This window comes from Amblyomma americanum, chromosome 4 (genome assembly GCF_052857255.1).
Source record: "Amblyomma americanum isolate KBUSLIRL-KWMA chromosome 4, ASM5285725v1, whole genome shotgun sequence".
Classification (NCBI taxonomy): Eukaryota; Metazoa; Arthropoda; class Arachnida; order Ixodida; family Ixodidae; genus Amblyomma; species Amblyomma americanum.
This window is the reverse complement of record NC_135500.1, coordinates 189,106,321-189,127,201: the sequence shown is the minus strand read 5'-3', so window position 1 is coordinate 189,127,201 and position 20,881 is coordinate 189,106,321. Positions and strand designations below refer to the sequence as shown.

General features: G+C 46.3%; 3 protein-coding genes across 3 annotated transcripts in view; 2 read left to right on the top strand and 1 right to left on the bottom strand.

Moving 5' to 3' along the window:
* Positions 1–20,881, top strand: part of LOC144128863 (E3 ubiquitin ligase Rnf121) — a 283,986-nt gene that overhangs the window by 168,309 nt on the left and 94,796 nt on the right. The gene's annotated exons all lie outside the window — the stretch shown is intronic.
* On the bottom strand, positions 879–12,753 carry LOC144128864 (putative divalent cation/proton antiporter TMEM165). Its single transcript, XM_077662636.1, has 8 exons — positions 12,735–12,753; positions 12,478–12,557; positions 12,193–12,388; positions 11,998–12,096; positions 11,853–11,908; positions 10,260–10,391; positions 7,988–8,093; positions 879–1,084 (listed from the first exon to the last, which is right to left on the bottom strand). Exons 3-8 carry the CDS (start codon positions 12,347–12,349, stop codon positions 1,014–1,016), a joined length of 621 nt encoding a protein of 206 aa, XP_077518762.1. The 5' UTR covers positions 12,350–12,388; positions 12,478–12,557; positions 12,735–12,753; the 3' UTR covers positions 879–1,013.
* Positions 13,331–20,881, top strand: part of syd (JNK-interacting protein syd) — a 47,335-nt gene continuing 39,784 nt past the window's right edge. The window contains 8 exon segments of the mRNA XM_077662627.1: positions 13,331–13,881; positions 15,213–15,333; positions 15,429–15,499; positions 15,573–15,658; positions 16,365–16,536; positions 18,059–18,149; positions 19,425–19,557; positions 20,712–20,800. Of these exon segments, the coding sequence (XP_077518753.1) occupies positions 13,570–13,881; positions 15,213–15,333; positions 15,429–15,499; positions 15,573–15,658; positions 16,365–16,536; positions 18,059–18,149; positions 19,425–19,557; positions 20,712–20,800 (1,075 nt within the window). The 5' untranslated portion in view covers positions 13,331–13,569.

Here is a 20,881-nt window from a genome sequence, read left to right as displayed (position 1 = left end):
GACTGGCCGAAGCCGCCGCTAGGGTCCAAGGACTCCTGGCTGTCGTCTAGGTGGGAAGACTAATATCTTCCCAATATATGTTGGACAAATAAAGTTTTGCAATCCAAACTCCACGCACCCGCATCCCTCAAACTATTATCCATCACTGTACAAGTTAAACATGAATTAGCATATATACAGGAATAAAAAGGGACTCAGCTGTTCTCTAGCACATTCTCTTTTGGGGGGCAGGGTATGCTGCCCAAGACCTGGGGTAGGTTTCCATCCCTAAAGATACGGAATACTTACGGTTGCCAGCGGAAACAAATTCCGCTTTGAAAACATGCAAATTAGTTCTTGCAGTTACGAAAGTTTCAACGGAAGTTTCAGCCTCCTTTATTTGCTAACCTCAAGACCTCCGGTGCAGTGTTTAAATATATCCTCCCATCGTTAACTGCAAATTGCTACGCTACTAAGTTATTACGCTACTAAGTTACTACCATATAAATGCAAAGAGTGAGTTGCATGCAGCGATTGCTTCCAGGTTCGCAAGCAGCCGGAGCTCACATGGACGACGCAATGAAAACTGACTAACCACAAATTGATAAAGTTTACACTTGCTGCGTAATGCTGGCCCCTTATTTTGGGCGAAAAACGTTCAAGAAATGCATTGTGCAAATAGGACCCCTCCCTCAGCACCCCTCCAAAAGTTTCCCATAATAACGCCTGTGCTTTTACCTGGCTTGTTAGTTCCGAAAACTGGTGCGAACAAGGAGGGCAACCAGTAGAGCACTGGGCGCAGAACAAATACTGCAACAAAAGGTTCTTCGCCCAGCACGTGCATTTCCTTACAACTCTGTTCTGCATTGGAGAGGAATCACAAGATTCAGTCCACCACAATTGAGGTTTTATTTGAAGTCTCGTCTGTGAAGTACACGTGTAAGATATGAGTTTAAACATGCAATCTGGATGAAACATGCGCCACAAAGTACAGCGACCTATATATATGATGACGTCAAACAAAAAGACTGTCGTCAAATAGTGGGGCCCATGATGACATTCGAGCAGGCAAGCAGAAGGAAGACGCAGCCTCCAAGAAGAGTAACTGAAAAGAGAGAGAGAGCCTATCATGAGTACAGTTGAGCAACATTCACGCGTGCCAGGCAACCCTGTTTAGCATGCTAGCTTCTAAAATATAAACCTGAAAAGTAAAAGAAGCGCCTCACTCGTAACAAAAAGGCAACGCACGTTGCTACAAATCAATGCCACTCCTTGCTGTCTGTAGCATGCAGACGAATTCATAGTGTTCATTCAGACAGGCCTTAAATTGTATTTTGTTCATTGGAAGAATAAAAAAATTATTATTCGCTTGTAAGAACGCGTGGTCATTGGCGAGCGGCCCAAATATATGGCCATTTACAATAGACGACAGTGCGTCCACAAAACGCTGGCCAACAAACGGTGTCACGGTTGTGATCTGCGCTGTGAGTTCGGCCCCGTTACGCAGCAGCAGATTCGCAGGTGTGCGCCAGAAGGCACCCGCTGACTTTCCACGTGCCGTGGTGTGGGTTCTAACCCCACTCAAACCTATACTTTTCCGCGTGGTGTGGGCGGATGGGCAAAAGTAATCTGCGGAGAAAGAGAGGCAAAAATGTAGCCGTTAAATGCATTCCTGCATTAAAAACGAATGTAGCACACTCTAAACACGAATAAGCATATATATATGGGACTAAAAAGGCAGTAAGCTGTCCTCTAGCGCGCTATACAGCCTTTGCCCGTAAATTTTCGAGACTGATTTATTTTCTTCTCTAGAAATGATTCCCCAAAACAAATGTTGGTGCGTATGTGTAGCGCCATCTTGTCAGACACTAAAAAACACATTGTCACTAGTCGTCTGCGCATTCTACTGCGAGTGAATGTGGGGAGATGGACGACCGCCTCGAACAGTGTGTAAGCATAAAATTCTGTGTGAAGCTTGGCAAGACAGCTACACAGACTTATGAGCTCCTTTGTGACGCTTACGGCAACGAGACATTATCGCGGGCGCGAGTTTTCGAGTGGCACAAGAGGTTCGTTTCGGGGAGAACGTCGGTGGAAGACGACACAAGGCAGGGGCGCCTTTCAACCTCACGGAATGAAAAAAACGTGGCTCGGATCAGGGAGATCGTACAGCAAGACCGCACCATTACAGTCCGCTCGCGATCAGAGGCTCTCGACATTAGTAAGGCAACATGCCACCAAATTTTGCGTGCCAACTTGTGGAAACGAAATCTGAATGCTAGACTTGTGCCGCACTCCCTCACAGACTAACAGAAGGACAGGCAGGCATCAGTGAGCGTTGATTTGCTCTCCAAGGCAGAGAAGGATGCTGCATTCTTCGACAGCATCATTGCTGAAGACAAAACATGGTGCTTTCATTACGATCCTAAAACAAAGAGGAAGAGCGACGAATGGCGGTCCACAAGCTCTCCGGCGTCGAGAAAGGTGCGGCGACAGAAGACCAAAACAAGGACGATGCTGATAGTTTTTTTTCGATGCCAGAGGTGTCATACACAACGAGTTCGTCCCACATTGCAAGGGCAGACGGTGAATAAGGAGTTTTATATCCGCGTGCTCCAACGCATGCGTGATGCGCTGCGATGCCGGCCGTCGCCCTGACTTACGGGCATCTGGAAAATGGAGCCTTCTCCACTATAAGGCAAAGGCCGCACACTGCTCTCAGCGTGACAAAATTTCTCGCCAAGCATAGCATTACTCTACATCCCCACCCGCCATACTCGCCTGACCTCTCCCCATGCGATTTTTTGCCTGTTTCCTCGTGTGAAGAGAGGCCTGAAAACTAAACATTTTGACAGATTTGCCTGTCTGGTTGGGTTTGAAGACTTATAATAAACTGCACAACTCCAACCAAAAATTTTAACTTTAACCCAACGTTTCGAAGCCAACTCGTCTCCTTCATCAGGGGTGACCGAGGGCAGTAGCTAAGCGTCTTTAAGTATGGAGGGGAGGAGGGGGGGGTCAAAAGGTCGCTGGATGGGGAGCGTGGAGGCCATTCAAGACGTCACGACAAAGGAGCTGACAGCCTTGCCAAAAGAACCGTTTTTTAACTGTTTACAAGACCTCAAGAAGCGTTGGAAGCTGTGTATGGACTGAAAGGGAGAATATTTCGAAGGTGTGCTGCACAAATGATTTCAATGTTAAACGCATTTTTTTAATGAACTCAGTCTCGAAACTTTACGGACAAAGGTTGTACATGGAATGATAGGCAACGGAGGCACGTTCCCTCGTTGGCATTAAGAGGAGGCTTTTAAATGCGGCACTGAATGTTCTGGGGTTAGCAAACAGAGAAATTGAAACCTCGATTAAAATATTCGTAACTGCCGTTTTGAAGAGGGACTTTATTTTCGTTGCCAACCATAAGCGTTCCGTTTTTTTAGTGTTTGAAATCTACCACAGGCCTTTGGCAGCATACCCTGCCCGTTAAAGAGAGCGCGCTAGATGACAGCTTACTCTCTTTTTACTCCTTTCGTGTTTAGAGTGTAACGCGTACTTTGATAGTGCATTTTTAATTATGCCATATGCGCGAGCCACCTTTGATCCGTCGAATTTTTGGCGCGAGTTTTTGAGCCGCTGCCCGTTTCTCTCACGCTTAGAAAATCCGAGTAGCCCACACATCGAGATGGAGGTCGATCGACGTCCTCAGCCTTGCGTGTTTTTAGAGTTTAACCTTCGTGACAGCATGACTCGAACTGGCCGCGGCCGGTGACGCAGCCGAAGGCCGCGTTTAATTGTGACACAAATATCATTTGGTAGTACAATTCAAATACGCAGATAGGGCAATTTCTGCGTACACAGCACATCGCATCTGCCAGAATATCGTCTCTGCTGAGCGCTGACGAGCGACAGACTGTTGGAAGAGTACGCGTCGACGCTAGGCGCGGACCGGATGTGTAAAGTCAGTTTGTGAAAATCTCACAGGCAGCCTGGCCGGCCCTGCGAAAATGCTGCGAGGTGCGATCAGCCTGTCCACTGTAGTTTGACAGCAAGCTTTCTCAACGCTGACACCGAGGAATAAGCTCACGCGCAGAGTGCATATCGCATCTTTTCCCATCGGCTCAGTTAATGAGTGCGATGAGATCTTTTATCACCTGCTGTGAAATAGAACGGATATTCATCTGTTTTAAAGGGGAAAGGAGGAAGAGAGAATAGGGGAGGACAAGAATGCGTTGATAACGTGCACATAAATATCCCTCACAATACTAGTGCTCGAAGTGTCGGGAGACGGCGCTGCTGGGCTCGAGTAGAGAATTTTAACGCGACAGCGTTAGGGGCCCCGTGTCGCAGAAAAGCCGGCGTCGTCGGCGTCGGCGGCGTAGGCCGTGAGCGAAAAATCCTTCCTCTCCTTCCTCCTCCTCCTCATCCTCGCAATGTACGCCACTGCCCCAACAGATAGTGCGCGACGGCAGCGCAGCCCGCTCGTCTCGTTCGGGCGCAGTGGGGCCGTGCGGGAACGCAGGAATCACGCGGTGAGCGGCGAACAACGCAGCGCACATCCAAAGCGCGTTCACCACGAAGCTTGCGGATTGCTGCCCGTCCGTTCGACGCGGATGCTATGCTGGTGTTCGTGGCATCGGGTTTGCCGAGAACGATGTGCCGACGAACTACGACTGCAACTTGAGTCCCGCGCCTTTCGGCAAGGCGCCTGGCAGCGCCTCTACGTGGTTTGCCGCTCCGCGCGTCCGTTTCACCGTACGTAGCAGAGCGATTTGTCTAACGGGCAAGGCTTCGCGCAGAACGGACGATGGTGTTCCGTGGACTCCCTGGCAGTGCTGCAACACGCTGTCGCGTTCCGCTTAAACGTCCTCCATTTTTTTTCCTGCTTTCTATCGAATACTTCATAACGTCCATCATTTTTTCACGTTTTTCGCGGAAAATTTTTGTCGCTCATGCACGTTTACGATCAAGAACGCGGTTGCGCGGCGCGTTCCCGCACGCGGGCTGCACCTGCGCCATAGCTGCAACCGAACCACCTCCGGAGACATTCGTTCTCACCTTTAGCATGCCGTGTACCGAGTTACCGCTACAGTTACTGGAGTACCGGCAGCCCGCACGCTGTCAGTGCGCAAGCACAGATCGTCGTGATGGCGCCAGATGGCGCCAGGCACCCGGCGGCTGCGTGTACGCCTGCCGCATCGGGACCAATCTGCGCGCGTGCACTGGCGGTGGGCGGGCTCCGGGGTACGGCAACGTCGACACGGTACACGGTACACGGTATGCTAAACGTGTCAACTAGTGTCATAGCCGTAATGCGCGTTTTACCTAGTGCTTTGACCTCATTCATACTATTCCAGTGTTCATTACAAATAGCCGCAACTGCAGGGAGTTGCTGCATTTGCGCATCTATCGCCACTCCTTTCATTTGTGCAAAATGGTAACCCCGGCGCTCCTCAATAAATAAAAAAATTGAAGCGCTGTACATCTGCAGGGTTAGTGCAGGTTTTGTGCGCACTCCAGACAGAACTGTCGAAGGTAACGTTCTAGCCAGCACAGGGAGTGATCAAGAGTGGCCCGGCTCACAACGATATATGGAGGCGAGTGAGTGTACTTATATAGTTGCTTCTAAGTGAGACAAGCACATATTTAAGCTACTGTGCTCGTAAGCACATGTAAAGTATGTGCTTTTTATTTAGATATTGTGCGACATTCTGCAAAGAAGTCTCCTCTTAACAGCATGAAACTTAGAATTGAAGACCTGCGAAGTGGGATCTTGTGCCAATAGCGAGAAACATATAAATGAGCACATCTTTAAACCCGCCGCGGTGGCTCAGTTAGGGCGCTCGGCTACTGATCAGGAGTTCCCGGGTACGAAACCGATTGCGGCGGCTGCGTTTTTACGGAGGAAAAAATTGGAGGACGCTTAAGCTTCGTCTTTAATAGTGAGGCGCGACAGCGTGTCGTAGCGTCGCCGAGGAATACACGGAACGCCATCGCCCGTTCGGCGCGACGCGTGGCCCGTTGGACAATTTAAGGAAATTACTCCTGTCTCACATTTCTCGCTGGACACCCGGATCGCGCCGTAAGGGAAGGAAAAATCGATCGATCAATCTATCAATCCTTAACGCTATCGCGTTAAAATCCCTTCCCTTACGACGTGGTTCAGGTGTCCACTGAGATGCGTCATTTTTCGCTCACGGCAAAGACGCCGACGACACCGGCTTTTCTGCGACACGAGCTCCTTAACGCTGTCGCGTTAAAACGCTAAGGCGCCCGTGTGCTGTGCGATGTCAGTGCACGTTAAAGATCCCCAGGTGGTCGAAATTATTCCGGAGCCTTCCACTATGGCACCTCTTTCTTCCTTTCTTCTTTCACTCCCTCATTTATCCCTTCTCTTACGGCGCGGTTCAGGTGTCCAACGATAGATGAGACGGATACTGCGCCATTTCCTTTCCCCAAAAACCAATTATTATTGTTAGCACATCTTTACATCACACTAAAACATTTCCAGCATTGTCTGGTAACCTAAAAGGTTTGACGACTACATGCTCCAGAGTGGTTCTAAATAAATTTTAGTGATCCAGATTACCCCTAAATAGACGTTCCTATGCTCCAAAGTGCTCGAAATTTGAATTTTTGGTGCTTCGGAAATTGCTCTAAATTGCATTTTACTAGTAGCATCACTGTGAGGACAACAAAGTCGAATGACTGATAGGTATTGAATCACACATCTCCCTCCCGGGAAATAAAATTCGATATAGCTCATGTAGTGCCAGATACACCGGCGATTAAAAACCACCCTCCGCCTTTTCTCTGTAGTCTCATACACCGGAAAGACTCAGAAAAAAAAAAATTAGAGTCCGGAGCCAATAAGCTCCGCCCACGAATGCGTCACCCGGCTCGGCTGTTTGTATATTTTTTGCCGCTCGCTTTTCGCCGCCACGAGAAGGGAGCCACGCGCCGCCGTCTCCAGCCGAATGTGCATCCCGCTTCTTCGCTATGAGCATCGTTTCGGTTTCGGCGAGCCAGTGCGAGCCCTTCGCGACGCCACACGACCCTCATGACGTCACGAGGCAGGACCTCTCTCGAGAGACCGGCACCGGACGCCGTCGCGAGGCCCGGGAATGGGAATTAAAACGAAAAACTATTCGTACATTATTATTTATTTTTTGTTTAAAAAAGCTATTAGTAAATTAAGCCCCGCCGCGGTGGCTCAGTGGGTAGGGCGCTCGGCTACTGATCCGGAGTTCCGGGGTTCGAACCCGACCGTGGCGGCTGCCTTTCGATGGAGGCGAAACGCTAAGGCGCCCGTGTGCTGTGCGATGTCAGCGCACGTTAAAGATCCCCAGGTGATCGTAATTATTCCGGAGCCCTCCACTATGGTACCTCTTTCTTCCTTTCTTCTTTCACTCCCTCCTTTATTCTTTCCCTTACGGCGCGGTTCAGGTGTCCGCCGATATACGGGACAGATACTGCGCCATTTACATTAAAAAAAAACAATTTTCGAATTCGTAAATCACCGGCTTGCTTTTGAGGACTTGTGCGTGACACTCTACGTAATGCACGAAAATTACAGCCATCTTCAAAACCGTTGCAGGGACCCTTCAAAGGGAATATTTTCCTGCTACTGAGCAGCGTGACCTTACAAACGTTGCAGAATACTATAGATATGCATGCTGTCTACAGCGGCCATGACGGCATGCAGTATACGCTCCGTATATATAAGGTCTCCCGTATATGGTCTTCGTACTGGCAGTCTAGAGGCTTTATCACAATGGCTAGCATCACGGTTATAATGTGGAGCGGTTGTAATGGGCGCGCAACCCCTTACATACATTCATACATATAACATAGATAGCGTACACTCCTCCTTGCGCCACTTCGCACTTTACGTATGCCTCGTAACGACCAGCTATAGCTAAAACAGTCTTGCTGCAGCATACATTTGAAAAAAAAAAACTATCTTGAATTCCTATGCTTACTTGTTGAAATAGTTAGCGATGGGTATATTCACCTGAACGCAGGGACATCCTGTGTGCGACCAGGCATCCCCCATAGGCAGCAACCAAGATGCACACCGCGTGGCCCAAGATGGCGCCCACAGCCACCTTCGAGACACCCTGCAAAACGTTCACGGATGAAGCACATTAGGGCTGCTATAGCATATAGGGAAAACAGTGTGATTCGCAGTCTCCTGTGTAAGTTCGAAGCACTTTTAAAATCAAAGCAAAAAATAGTTGCTCTCTCTCCGGCATTGACAGAGTATCCCGGCCAGTCGCACAAGCAAAACGGATAAAAACTATGCGTTGCAACCTGCTTTTGTATTTAAATCTGCACGAGGCTGATCTCTATGGTTAATGCATTGCTATTCCGACTTGGGGCCGTTACATATTTCCAGTCGCCTGGGTGCCGTACTATCGGAAAAAATCCCTTTTCTTGGCTCGCTAAAACAGGCAAAGAATAATTGTGTTACGTCAGTGGAGCAGGACAGGTTTTTCTTTCTGACCGCACCTCATAAGGACTGATCTCTCTTGCGTCTTGGCCAGTGATCAGTAGGCTTTAGCACTGCCGGAGACATACTAGTGGAGAAGTATACCGGTTTACAGGACGACGCCTGCGCACGCGCAGTGACATGATTGGGGCCACTTCGCGTGTGCAGCCGGCGTAAGTCTCCGCTAGTACGTCTCCGGTATGCAAAAACTAGCCGATACGTACTGCCGGAGACGTATACCAGTTTACCGGACCCCTCCTGCACATGTGCAAGAGGGGTCCGGTAAACTGATATACGTCTCCGCTGGTATACGTCTCCGGTATGCTGAAAACGTCTATTATCAACCATGCGGGCGCTGAGGAATGCGTCTTGGGCCAGCAGAAGTGATGGTGGCACTCCGAAACCTCGGGATTGGTAGGTAGACTCACAAAACACAGCCTCCTTTATTTCTCAGTGAAAGGCACACATTATGTTTCATCCTGTCCACGCTTTATCTCGTCTCTGTCTTGTCAGAGGCGGCGGCACAGAGCGCAGGAGATGCCTTGAGGCAATAATCGCCGGTAAGGAAAAAAAAGACCAATGAAGGTTTCGGAGAAGGAGGCAGCCGATTTCTTCGCGATAAGCGGATAAGCTGTCTGCACCGGAAGCGCATATTATATCGATGAGGCTGAATTGGCGCGGGTCTTCCGTCGCGGTCGGACAAGGGAGAAGACGTGGCGCGACAGTCCTGAGAGGGAAGGCACCGCTGACTCTTAATTCTTTGAAAACCATTGGTCTTGACAATAGAGGAAGGTATGTACAAAAGCACTACAAAAAAGGTGGTGTGTACTCAGAACGACTACTTCTAAAAGCACCCTTGCACGACCGAGAAGGGAGTCATTTGCAAGGAAGTGCAGGAATAATCAAATCCTCATTTTTTTTTTTCTTGAGGGAAATGCACGCGGTATTGATACAAATCGTCAGCTGCATTCACAAAAAGGGGCTTGTGGAGTAGGGTAATCGTGAGGTCAGTTGCTTCTTGAGGAGTCTTGGAGATAAGGGATAAGACTCTAGAGGTCTCTTGGAGGTGTGTCGTATATAGGTGTAATACTATACCGTTAGGTAGGCGAAAAACGAAAGAAGTTTTCAAACCGTACCGATTCAAATCAATCGTTGTTACATTTTATTACGCCGAAATACAGCATTCATCTGTTGTCATGGAGAAATCACGTGATAGCATTCATGGGTTTAACACATAATTAGGACAGCTTACACCCCCAAATGCGAGTTCGCCATTAATTATCACCACGAACTTGCTGTGCTGAGCGCGGCCGCATGTGACCATATATATATATATATATATATATATATATATATATATATATATATATATATATATATATATATATATATATATATATATATATATATATATATATATATATATATATATATATATGTTACGAACGTAGGTTGCGTTTGCTCCGCAGAATAAACATTTAAGAGAAGTGGGCACTTCTACAAAGGCACATTTATTTATCAACGTTTCGACCGCGGTGCGGTCTTCTTCAAGTCCTGAATATATATATATATATATATATATATATATATATATATATATATATATATATATATATATATATATATATATATATATATATATATATATATATATATATATATTATTTTCCTTTTTACAATCCCTGGGATTTATGTATAGTATAAAAGTGTTTTATCGACTTGTAATAAAACGCACAAAAAGAATCAGCGGATAACGCAAAACCACGTTAATTCAATTAGCGACACGAGCGCTTACCTCATTGGCTGCCAGTGCGATCGTAGAGAGTTGCGACCTGTCGCCCCACTCCCCCAGAAACGTTAAGAGGAATGTCTGCACAAGAGCGGAGTTGCCCGCCAGCTTTGCCCAGCCCTTGGTTTCTCCGGAGGTCTGCAGAAAAAACGACATACTATTGCTCCTCTTCAGACTATTTTGAAAATGGTGCACTGTTGTTCTGACGGACATATATCGGCGTTTAAAATGCAGTAAACATCGTTGCACACGTACAGGCACCGGAACTCTATTAACGTTATTCACTGCTTTCTGAGGCCTCCACTGGGTTCAAGAATTTGAGGAAAAAAAAAAGATTTTAGAGATAATTTTTTTTTGTGCGAGTCTTGTTTCTTTGGCGTTCTACTCCTACGTTCATGCCAGTCCTCCTTTGTTGGTGCGTGTTTTGAACCTCGAAATTTGAGTGACCGCTGCATGCCAAGGCGCACTGAAGGACTACTGCAATTCGATCCCTGCTCCAGTGTTCAATATCAGCACACATTCTTCGTCAAAACCTTCCGGCATCTTACGGCAGGCACGAAGAGAAAGACACGTGTCACAGTCGACGATGCAGTCAAACGTACGGTCACTCAGCTGCAGTGACATCTGCTGACCGCTGGCCTGGCCACCTGTATGAAATAGCAGCGCCTCGAAGCAACAGCTGAGTGACACCTTCAGATGAGAGCAGCCCCGATGTGGCGGCGGGAAACGGCAATATTAGAGCCCACCATTGTTCAAGGCCTAACGACGAATGGAACATTATCCGCGGGCTCTATACTGAACTGAGCCTTGCACCTGATTTCATCGGCCTTTGTAATGTGCCGGGGGCAAACTCAACTTCTTTCCTCAACCAATTTGAATTATGACTAAGACAATAAGGGCACCTTGTTCCCGACCTGATAAAAAAATCTCAGAATGGCGGTGTATATATCCTTCTATTGACTTACAAAAGCATTCGTTCGCAACCGTCTGCAAAAAGTGAGCGTTCGCGTCTTCAGTTCAGAGACTGAGAAAATTAATAACTAAACATGAAATCACAAGTGGCTTCATGCACTGCAGCGCACAAGTATATAGCTGAGCTAGGGGCAGCGATAAATTAAAGCAGTACCGTTAGTGTCTCGAGGGATTTCTATCGCGCTGGTTTTCTAAGGAGCTAAAAAACATTTTGACTGAGAATTAACCGTTATTTACACTCAACTTACGTGTTAAACTAACCGACTTGAATACATTTCGCTTCTTGCATTGAACAATTTTGGGTGCTAATTCCCACGTCTGCTTATTTGAGAATAACTACTTATGAGCTTGCAGGGAATTTAATTTGCTTAAGAATATATATACTGCATGAATGCAGATGACAGCAGGAACAATCGGGAGAAGTATGTAGTGTTTCTCCTTAATGATGAAGCTTTGGACTACATACAGAAGGACAAATATCACTCGAAACCATTCCCTAGAACTCTGACAGCGTTTCCGCGCAAGTATTATTCTAGGCGTACGCAAGTAAAAATCTGTAACGTGACACTTCACCTGCCGAGGTGAAGGGGGAAGGCATAATCGATTTTTTAAAAAAAGTATGCCTACCTCGTTTTCGGCTTCCTTTATGGCTTCCTTAGTTTGAGTTTTCTCCATTGCATAACCTAGAAGTGCGCACAAAAGAGTAACAAGCCAAGTCCATAAGCATTTATGCATAACTGCAGAATAAAACGCCCGTGCCATTCGGACCAACCTTCAGCGATCATTCTTGAGCCGAAGATAACCAGAAGGACCACTGACAAGTAGTGCGTGTAATCCTTTTGCACGAGAGATGCAAATGAACCAATCGCAGCTGCAAAAAAAAGGAAGACATGTCAATCATGTCGCTGAACTGGCTCCATGTACCAGGATGCCCTGTATGAATTAACATGCGTGCATGCATGCACACCTGAGAAGACGGACATCAGGGCATTGGCTGACAGAGCGCCTGCAATGGCCGAAGTCTTCGAGTGTTTCATCGCCATCAGCGCTGTGATGAAGAAAGTCTTGTCTCCCATTTCGGAAAACAAGATCATTACCGCTATAGTAAGGATCTTGGAATCCATCTCGATCTTCCCTATAGTCACGGCAGTTGAGTGATTCACCTAGAGTTCATTATTTGTAGCACAAAACAAGAGAGAAAAAATAAAAATGAACCGCGCCAAGTCAGCAACTTTTCCGAACGCTCACTTACCCTAGGCGGACGAAGATTCGCTTCCTCTCGCGACACCGTAACGTAGGGGTGGTCGAAGCACCGAGTGAAGTGTTAGTGATCTGCGCAAGTGCAGCACCGTCTTGTTTATCTTCTGGAAACACGTATACGTACATGTGCGCGTCTTGAGCCGATTGTCTCCTTCGAATTATCTTATCTATTGTCTCCACGCTCGTGTTCAAGCTGACTCGCAGTCTTCAAACAGGGTGCAAGAAACGCCAGAGATAAAAGCTCCATACTCTGTATATGCAGGTCCGGTGAACGCGCGAACCATTCAAAGGTTCGTCCTGTGCTGCACGCATTCACAAGTCTCAACAAGCTTTTAAGTTCGCGGCCCACATATATAAAGTGCGCGCGTTGAGAACATTCACCGTTAATTTTGTGACGTCTGCACGAGGCCATGCCATTTTCTGTCTTTGCGGTCTACGTGTCAGTAAGGGAGAAAAAAAAAAGCACATCAAGCCGACGACAATCGCTATTCATTTCGTTATCATATAAATGTGTATAAATTTAAAGCAAGTGCGCAGCTGTACTTCACTTTCGAAGACATCAAATTTAAAACATGACAGAAGCTGCTAGCTGCGAGCCACAAGTGTTACAGCGTTTTGTTGCTGTGGAAACTCAATAAATAACAATGGCTTTTACAGCATCGCTTCGATTTATTTTCTTTGCATTTCTTCACCGGCCTCAGGCGAGTCGGTTCATCATGCGGGAGGTCAGTCAGCCAGCCACGCGGCCAACGTTCACGCGGCTGCTACCGGCGCGCTCTGCCGCCGCGCTACCCGTGGCGCCACCACACCTTCATCCAAGCGCGGAAACGGGAAACCCTGAATTAGCAGAGCATGGCGAACGCGTGTGTTGGAGTTGACCGTGCTTCTTTCCCATATCTATGTATGCGCTCCGTTGGCTTGGCAGTCGGTCAGCTCAGCAGACAAACTTCGCATCTGTCCAAATCGTTATGGGTATCCAGGCCGTAGGCCTAGGAAATCAACCTCTCCACGCCCTAAATTACAGTATTTCGGCGATCGGGGACTAACATCGTGGCCACCGACAGTCAGCGAAAGTCCCACAAACATGGAGACGGAATCTCCGATGCAGGAAACGGTCTACGGAACGACAAACGAGGAGACGCACGACGTGATGTCCGAAAAGGTGCAGACGTTGGCTGGCAATATCTACCAGGAGTTCCAGCGCATGATCGAGAAATACGACGAGGATGTGGTCAAGGAGCTGATGCCACTCGTGGTGAACGTTCTGGAGAGCTTGGACTTGGCTTTCATGGAGAACCAGGAGCATGAAGTGGAGCTGGAGCTGCTGCGAGAGGATAATGAACAGTTGGTCACCCAGTACGAGCGCGAGAAACAGCTGAGAAAAGCAGCCGAACAGGTGATGATGAGCAGCGAGTCTGTGCAGTTATTGTCGGGAGGGTGAAGTGTACTGTGTACCTACGTGTAGTGCCTAGCATCGCTGTCCTAAGTTGGAGGTAAGCGCAGCTAGCTCGAAGTTCCGGGAATGAAGTTCCACTCCAGGTTATTATTTTCAAAAGCTTGCAGCCGCTAATAACGCGAGAATGCACATTTCACTGGTGAACTAGATTTCGCGTCTGAACTGCAAGAAGTGGATGCGCTTAGCAGCGGTGAAACAGCGTACTGACATTTGTGGCCGTATTCGGAGCGTAACTCCATTCACCATATTTTAGGTCGGTGGTCACGGACACGAGCACGGGCAACGTTTATTGCGTCTATTTCGTATCGACAGTCGTTGAACCTAGCCATTTCGGTCGACTTTGGGGCTCTTGACGGTTACTTTCTTGTGTATGCGATTATGCAACAGCTCAAGAGCAGAGCCCTCGAAGGTGCGCGAGAGCACACGGCCTCCCTGAATTCACATCCTGTACCGATGCTTTCGTCGCATGACACTGCGATAGATGCGTCTCATGTTGCTCAGCGCGATGTGCGTGCCATGGACAGCGTTGTGTTCAGCGAAACATCGCGATCGCGAGCCCGGTTGAGCGCCGGTGACAAAGGGCCGATCAGCTGTTCGACGGCACCCGGAATCCCCGAAGTCCATTTGGCAGCTTGACCCACTTTTTTGCTGTCGTTCGGAACGAGTACGTCCGTGACGGCGTTATGCAACGGCAGAACGCGAGCCGTCTCCCTCCGTGCTTTCGTTGGCAACTGACGCAGTGGAAATAGTAGAAAGAAAAGTAGGCATCTCGTGTGAATATGTCTGCTACGCGACTGCCGCCGCTCACCGTGCTTTCGTGCCCGCGTAGCGAGCGGTTAAATGCGGTGCTTGGTTTCATTGAACTCTCCGTTCATTCAATGAACGGGCCTATGCAAGGCCAAAGTCGCCCACTTCCTGTGTTTGGGTGTTCCCTCTGCGTGGTCTGTTCGCGCGTGGGCACCTCACTCCGGTCCTCGATGCATGCTCGATCGTCGCCGCTGTTGTGTCTCTCCCTTAAATGTCTTTTTGGCTTCCCGAATGCTGCCACCTTTGCCTTGTGCTCCACTTGACAATTGTGGCTTTCTTGATCTTCATTTGTGTCCACTGGCTGGTCTGTATATGCTTACATTTACTGGTTCAGAGCTATTTTGTTGCTGGGTAAAAATTATGTCACAGCTGGTCTACGAGTGCCTTTGCCATTACTGTCGTTTTACTATATTTGAGTGTACTGTTCAATGCTATGTATTTACATCAGTTTGGTGATGTTACAGAAACTTTTAGAAGTTGAATATACCGTTGATGATGATCGCCGGGACCTCAAAGGGAAAGTTGAAGGATTGGAGTCGGTGGTTCGCATACTGGAGCTGAAGTCAAAAAACACATCAGATCATGGTATGTTTTAATTCTTTTCTGGCAATGAAGTGCTGCTGCTTAGCTGTGTTTTGGAATACATTTGTGGCGATTAATTCCGTCTTCACTCCTTTTAGCCTCAAGATTAGAAGAAAAAGAGTCCGAAATGAAAAAAGAGTATGCCAAACTTCACGAAAGATATACTGAAGTGAGTAATCTGCAGAAGGATATATTGGTGTAGTGCTGTTCTCCAGTGTTTGATAAAGAATACATTTTTGCAGTTGTTCAAGACCCACATGGACTATATTGAGAGGACAAAAATATTGTTTGGTGCAGACAGAATGGAGATGGCAGGCTCGAAAGGAAGGTGAGCGTTTATGTTGTGACATTTTTTTTATGCTGGGGACTCGCTGGGAAATTTTATCAGTCCTGTTATGAAAGCTTTGTGCTAGTCATCAACATAAATCGGTGCTTGCTTGCATGCCAGCTGCATGACTGAAGACAGGCATATTGTAGTATTTTATTTATGAGTGGGTTTGGGGGGACCAAGGGGGCAACCCATCCTCTCCATTTTTTGACTCTTTTTATGGCAGAAGCGGAGTGACTTTAGTACGTAACGAGCAAATCTATTCTGTGAGTTGCACTGCTCCCTTCTAAGAGGTGCCCGTAAATCTGATTAGTGTCATAATTATTGATTTTTTAAATTGTATTTTTTGTGCTTTATTGTGCCTTAAGATGTTTCGATCAATAAGTAGGATGTGCCATGTTGCACTCTGAAAGGCTTCGGCTGCAGGTTAGTTTGTAATTCGTTAATGCGTTACACTCGCGATGCTGTACCAGCTAGTACAGAACTAAGTCTTTCTAAATGTCATTTCGGGTGTGTACACATTAAAACTGATGAAGTTGTGTAGTTTTGCCTTCCTTGTTCCATTGCAAATTAGTGTAGTTCCCGTCTTTTTAGTAATCTGTCAGCATGCCAGTCTCATGGCACGATGTTGCGCTGAGAATATGAACAAGTCGCGTGTGGTGATGCCCTGTTTTCCTATTCTTGCTCTCTTGTTCTTCGTAAGCAGCAAGGCTGGGTTGCACTTTGCCCTCAGCAAGTCCCCTGGTGGCCCCGCCTCCCTGGGCCTCTCAGGTGAAACGACCCCAGCCAAGACAATTCCAACGTCTCCCGACTACCCAGACCTCATCTCACCTTCGAAGAGCACAGATTCCAACGCCAGCCTTAAGAGTGAAATACAGGTTCGTTCTGGAAGTAAGCGCCCTGTACGTGGTTCTGCGTAGACTTTTCAGAAGCCATGGGAAATACCACTGTCCTTGCTGCTCCTCTCTTCATGCCCATGGAGAGCCGATGCTGATGCTGGCTATGCCCTTTGTAATGGCTTGCCAGTGCCTCTTGGCGTGGCGGAGCATAAAAATATGAAGAAAAGTACATGTAATTACACGCACACACAAAACAAAAACTTAGCTAGTTTGTCATCTTCCGGGTACATCTAGTCCTTCACTGTGCAAGAACATTGCCTTTGGTGTGGCATACAGCATAGTGCTGCTTAAAGGGCAGCTCTGGGGATTTTTCAAACATTTTGGGTTGATAGTCGTATCGCATCTTTAGTCCCCTCTCTGCTGCACAAGCCATTCAAAGTACCAAGTGGAACCATTTTAAAGCAGCAAACTGAAACTGAACCTTAGTTTGTGACCAGGGATGATGTTTGGTGGGATGAAAAACACTTGTAGAGGCACTGAATGGCTTAAGTAGCAACTGAATATGATGAGTTCTTTCAAATGCCGGAGACAACTTGATCCAAGCCTGAAGATGTTGTTTGTAAAACGAGGAATGGGTATTATTGCGCCAGCAATGCTTATAACGTCGAAAACACAGTGTTGCCCATAGAAGTCATCTGAATCTCATGAGGCCACAGAAAGGGCAGACTTCAAAATCTTTTTTCACCAGAATAAAATGTTGCATCTGTGCCAAACTTGGTAGGAAAAACCAGGAACGAGAAAAAAAATATACAGTATGGATTTCATTAGAATATGGTTACCTCAAAAATCCAAAGAGCTGCCCTTCAAACACGAGCACTTGTGATCCTGATTGAATCTGATCTTGATTGAAGTTCTGAGTGCACTCGACATGCAATGCTGATACATGTTCCCATTTGACTGTGATTGACGAATTGGGCTGCTGGATGCCAGGCACGTACGGTTGTAGAAGACGTAGCAGACAGACGAGTTTTTACTGAAGTAAAATAAATAAAAACATTTTTGGCTAAATTAATTGCCACATTATTTTCAAATCACACACAAGAAAGCAGTTTGGCCACATACATAGCCCCATATTAGTCAGCATTTGAGCATGATGGCAGCAATCGCAGTTCACTCTTTGATTGCACTTTGGCAAGTGTCTTGATGTTCAGCAGGATTGGGCACCCTCATAATTAGAATTGGCTGTGTAGCAGTTTGGTACTTTTGGCAGAGTTTGCTGGTGATTAGATTGCTTTCTTTTTGCCTCTTATCTGCTCTTGACTTGTCAGTGTTGCCACTCATAGGCTGACTTGATTTTCATGTATATATAATGGAAGGCACCCGCGGTGATATGACTTGCTCATTTTTATCTACCATCTTTGTTTTCTTTAAATGAGGGGAAAATAGCAGACAAGGGAATATTTTCAGCGTTTTGGAGAGTTGGATGCATGATAGCAGACCATTATTTTTTTCTTTTGGTTGCCTGTCTTGAGGAAAAATATGCCTTGCATATGCTGTGTAGGAAATTCGTGTTGGAGCTGCTCCTACCGCTCCACAGGCTCCACAGCAAGCGCCTGCTGAACAGCTGCTACCAAAGGTTGGACAGGTGCAAAGTAAGCTCCCATATTGTGGCGTTAATTCTCTTATAATTCTGCAAAAGGGGCTTGTGAATGCATCTGCTTGCCACGTTTACAACTAAACACTGTTTGGTGCTTGACTGGGCCAATCACGCAGTTTCAAACTGTAAAAGGAATGTCCATGTGTGTGGGAGGTGTACTGTAACCCGCCTGGAGTAATGAGGAAATACGTGCTACTTCGTAATCAGATGTATGTGGGTCCTGTCAGTGTTCTATGCCTTCCATAAAGCTAATGCAGGAATGGTGCCCTAGTAGAGAGGGGGTCCTGTTTGTCAGATTTTCATGTTGATGTATGTTCACTTTGATGTGACCATACAGTTGTTTCTCTAGGCCACGTTGCAAATTTTTTTTTTTTTATCAGCTATCTTTAAGCACGCTACTTGGTAACACACCTACTAAACTGCGCTGCTTGAATTGCAGAGCATAGCAGTGCTAGGGACAAGGGGATAGCAAACTCGGCTTGTCGGTAAAAGTACGCCATTGATTTATTGTGCAAAAGCATGTGCCACAAGAAGGAAATGGAAGGCACAGTGAAGATGCTGTGTTGTGCCTTCTATATATTTCTTGTGGTACATGCTTTTGCGCTGAATATGTTTGCCAACTAGTCCAGTGTGAAGAAAGCATCTGTGCGGTGCTTTTCATCTCCATGTGGTTTTGTGTTTGTGCTAACAGTCAGCAATGTGCTTCTGGATCAAGTTTAATGTTTGAAAAAACAGGTTTTTGACTTGTTGATTCTTGAAGGAACACCTGTTGGTTGTTCCATGCTTAGGGGAGCACGATGCACTTTGATAACTCGGGGCAGCGTTCCTGACAGTGCCCCTTATCGACTATCTTGGAGGTGAATGCAAGTGATTGGTAGCCATCTGACAGGTCGCCTGCCAAGTGCGGTTTCAGGCTTGTTGTTGTTCAGTACTGGTAAACTGACTGAGTGAATTTCATTCTGTTTATGGCTACGAGAATGAAGTATTAACAGCTGAACTGCCAAATCTGCCTAACAAAATGTAATTAAGATAGTAACTTTTTTGAGGTAATGCAGTTAGTATTTGAGCTTTTGTTGGACTTGGGAGGCTGGAAATCTTCACAGAGAAGCACAGTTGTCTTAGATTTGACATCATAAGTAGGGAGGTAAATATAAGATGTTATGAGCTTTCTACAATAATGATAATTTCCTGAAATCATTTCTCATGTCAAGATACATTTGTTTAAAGTTGTCTAACTGGTGTCTTCCTTCTGTTGTCTTTGCTTCTGTAGAAAGTGGTTGGGTTGATGGGTTCAGCACGGACATGTCCATGTCAGAAACGACGTCACTGACACCTGAAGTGGAAGACATCGAAGACATCACGCATGACGACGACGTTGGCATCGACAAAACGACTGTGCGCAGGTATGATCACGCCTTAGTGTCTGTAGCAAATACGCCACGCTGTGCACTGTGCTTAATTTTTGCATGGAGTATGTAACTGTGTAATAAATTGTGACCATACTTAAAGGGACACTGATAACAACTCCGTCGAATTATTTTTCCAAGTAAAAATTGATCCTCGGGTTCTCTCTTGATATGTTAGCATTTCTACGGGAGGAAAAGACTCAATTCAGTCACAAAAGTTACATTGTCACATACGTAAGTACTGCTCATAGTGATCTGCAATCACACGCACACGTTTCACTGGATATACAGCCAACCCATGCTAATTAATGCTTCCCAGTGCTTCAGGCTATTGTTTGCATTATGGTTGATTTGAATTGTTCGAAATAAAATTTAGCATTTTTCGAGGTAGATTTGTCACTTATGCATAACAATTCAAGACAGTTACTCTTATTTCAATCAATGCATTATGCTCAAAGGTTGACATAACCTGTCTTGAGGCTTTGAGTTCACAAAGAGCAAGTTTTTGTGAAGCTCATTTTTAGCACTCATGATTTTGGTGCTATGCTTTAGCATTGCTATAGTGCCCACTGCTGCTTTTTCAGGTTTGTATGTGGTAGCCAATTTCTCCTTGTTGACAACATTGTGTGAATTCGTTTGCAATATATGTTGTTTGTGACTGCACAGAAAAACATGCTGTCCAAATTAGACTTGATGATTTGGTGACTACAGCTTAATGCTGGTGAGCAGTGACTGGAAGTGGTCTGTCATGGCTTTATAGTTAAGGTTTCTGCACTGTTCTGCATTTTATTATGTTGGTTTGGTGCTTGAATACCAAGTGCTGCCGCATACTGGTTACCCAGTGCTCTAACAATATCTCTTTAGTTTTCTTAGCTGTTAAAGCTGCTACAGCTATATAGTCTGACATGTTAATCAAATTTTCATTCTATTTTTGTTGGTCAGGAATTGAAAAAGTTTTAATTAGTTCAGAGTGTCATTTGAAACCAAATCGCTCAAAAATGCGGTGAAAAAATGTTGGTCCGAACCAAAAACCTGAAATTCATTTAAGTCACAACTATGCATCTTCCAAGTTTGATTATGCATGAGCCAGCTGTGTGTGTCACAAGAAGTGATGTCAGCCGACTTTGTCGACCTTGTTTCTAATTCATTAGAGAGCAGCGCAGGCCGAACACACTTTACCAGGAGCTAAGCTTTCATGACGAAAATGTGGCAGAAGGTGAAGAAGGCTCGGACGTGACAGGTAAGTTGACAGGAAGACCCTGCAAGCTGGGAGGGCACTGGATATATGTTTACCAGTTGCATTACTGACTTTGCTTCTTTG

Excerpts from the sequence above, each read along its gene's own strand:
- LOC144128864 (XM_077662636.1), bottom strand. The coding sequence starts at position 12,349 with ATGGATTCCAAGATCCTTACTATAGCGGTAATGATCTTGTTTTCCGAA. Across the intron at positions 12,097-12,192 it reads CCTGATGTCCGTCTTCTCAG|CTGCGATTGGTTCATTTGCA; the intron begins GTGTGCATGCAT and ends TTTTTTTTGCAG. Across the intron at positions 10,392-11,852 it reads TAAAGGAAGCCGAAAACGAG|ACCTCCGGAGAAACCAAGGG; the intron begins GTAGGCATACTT and ends TTTTTTCTGCAG.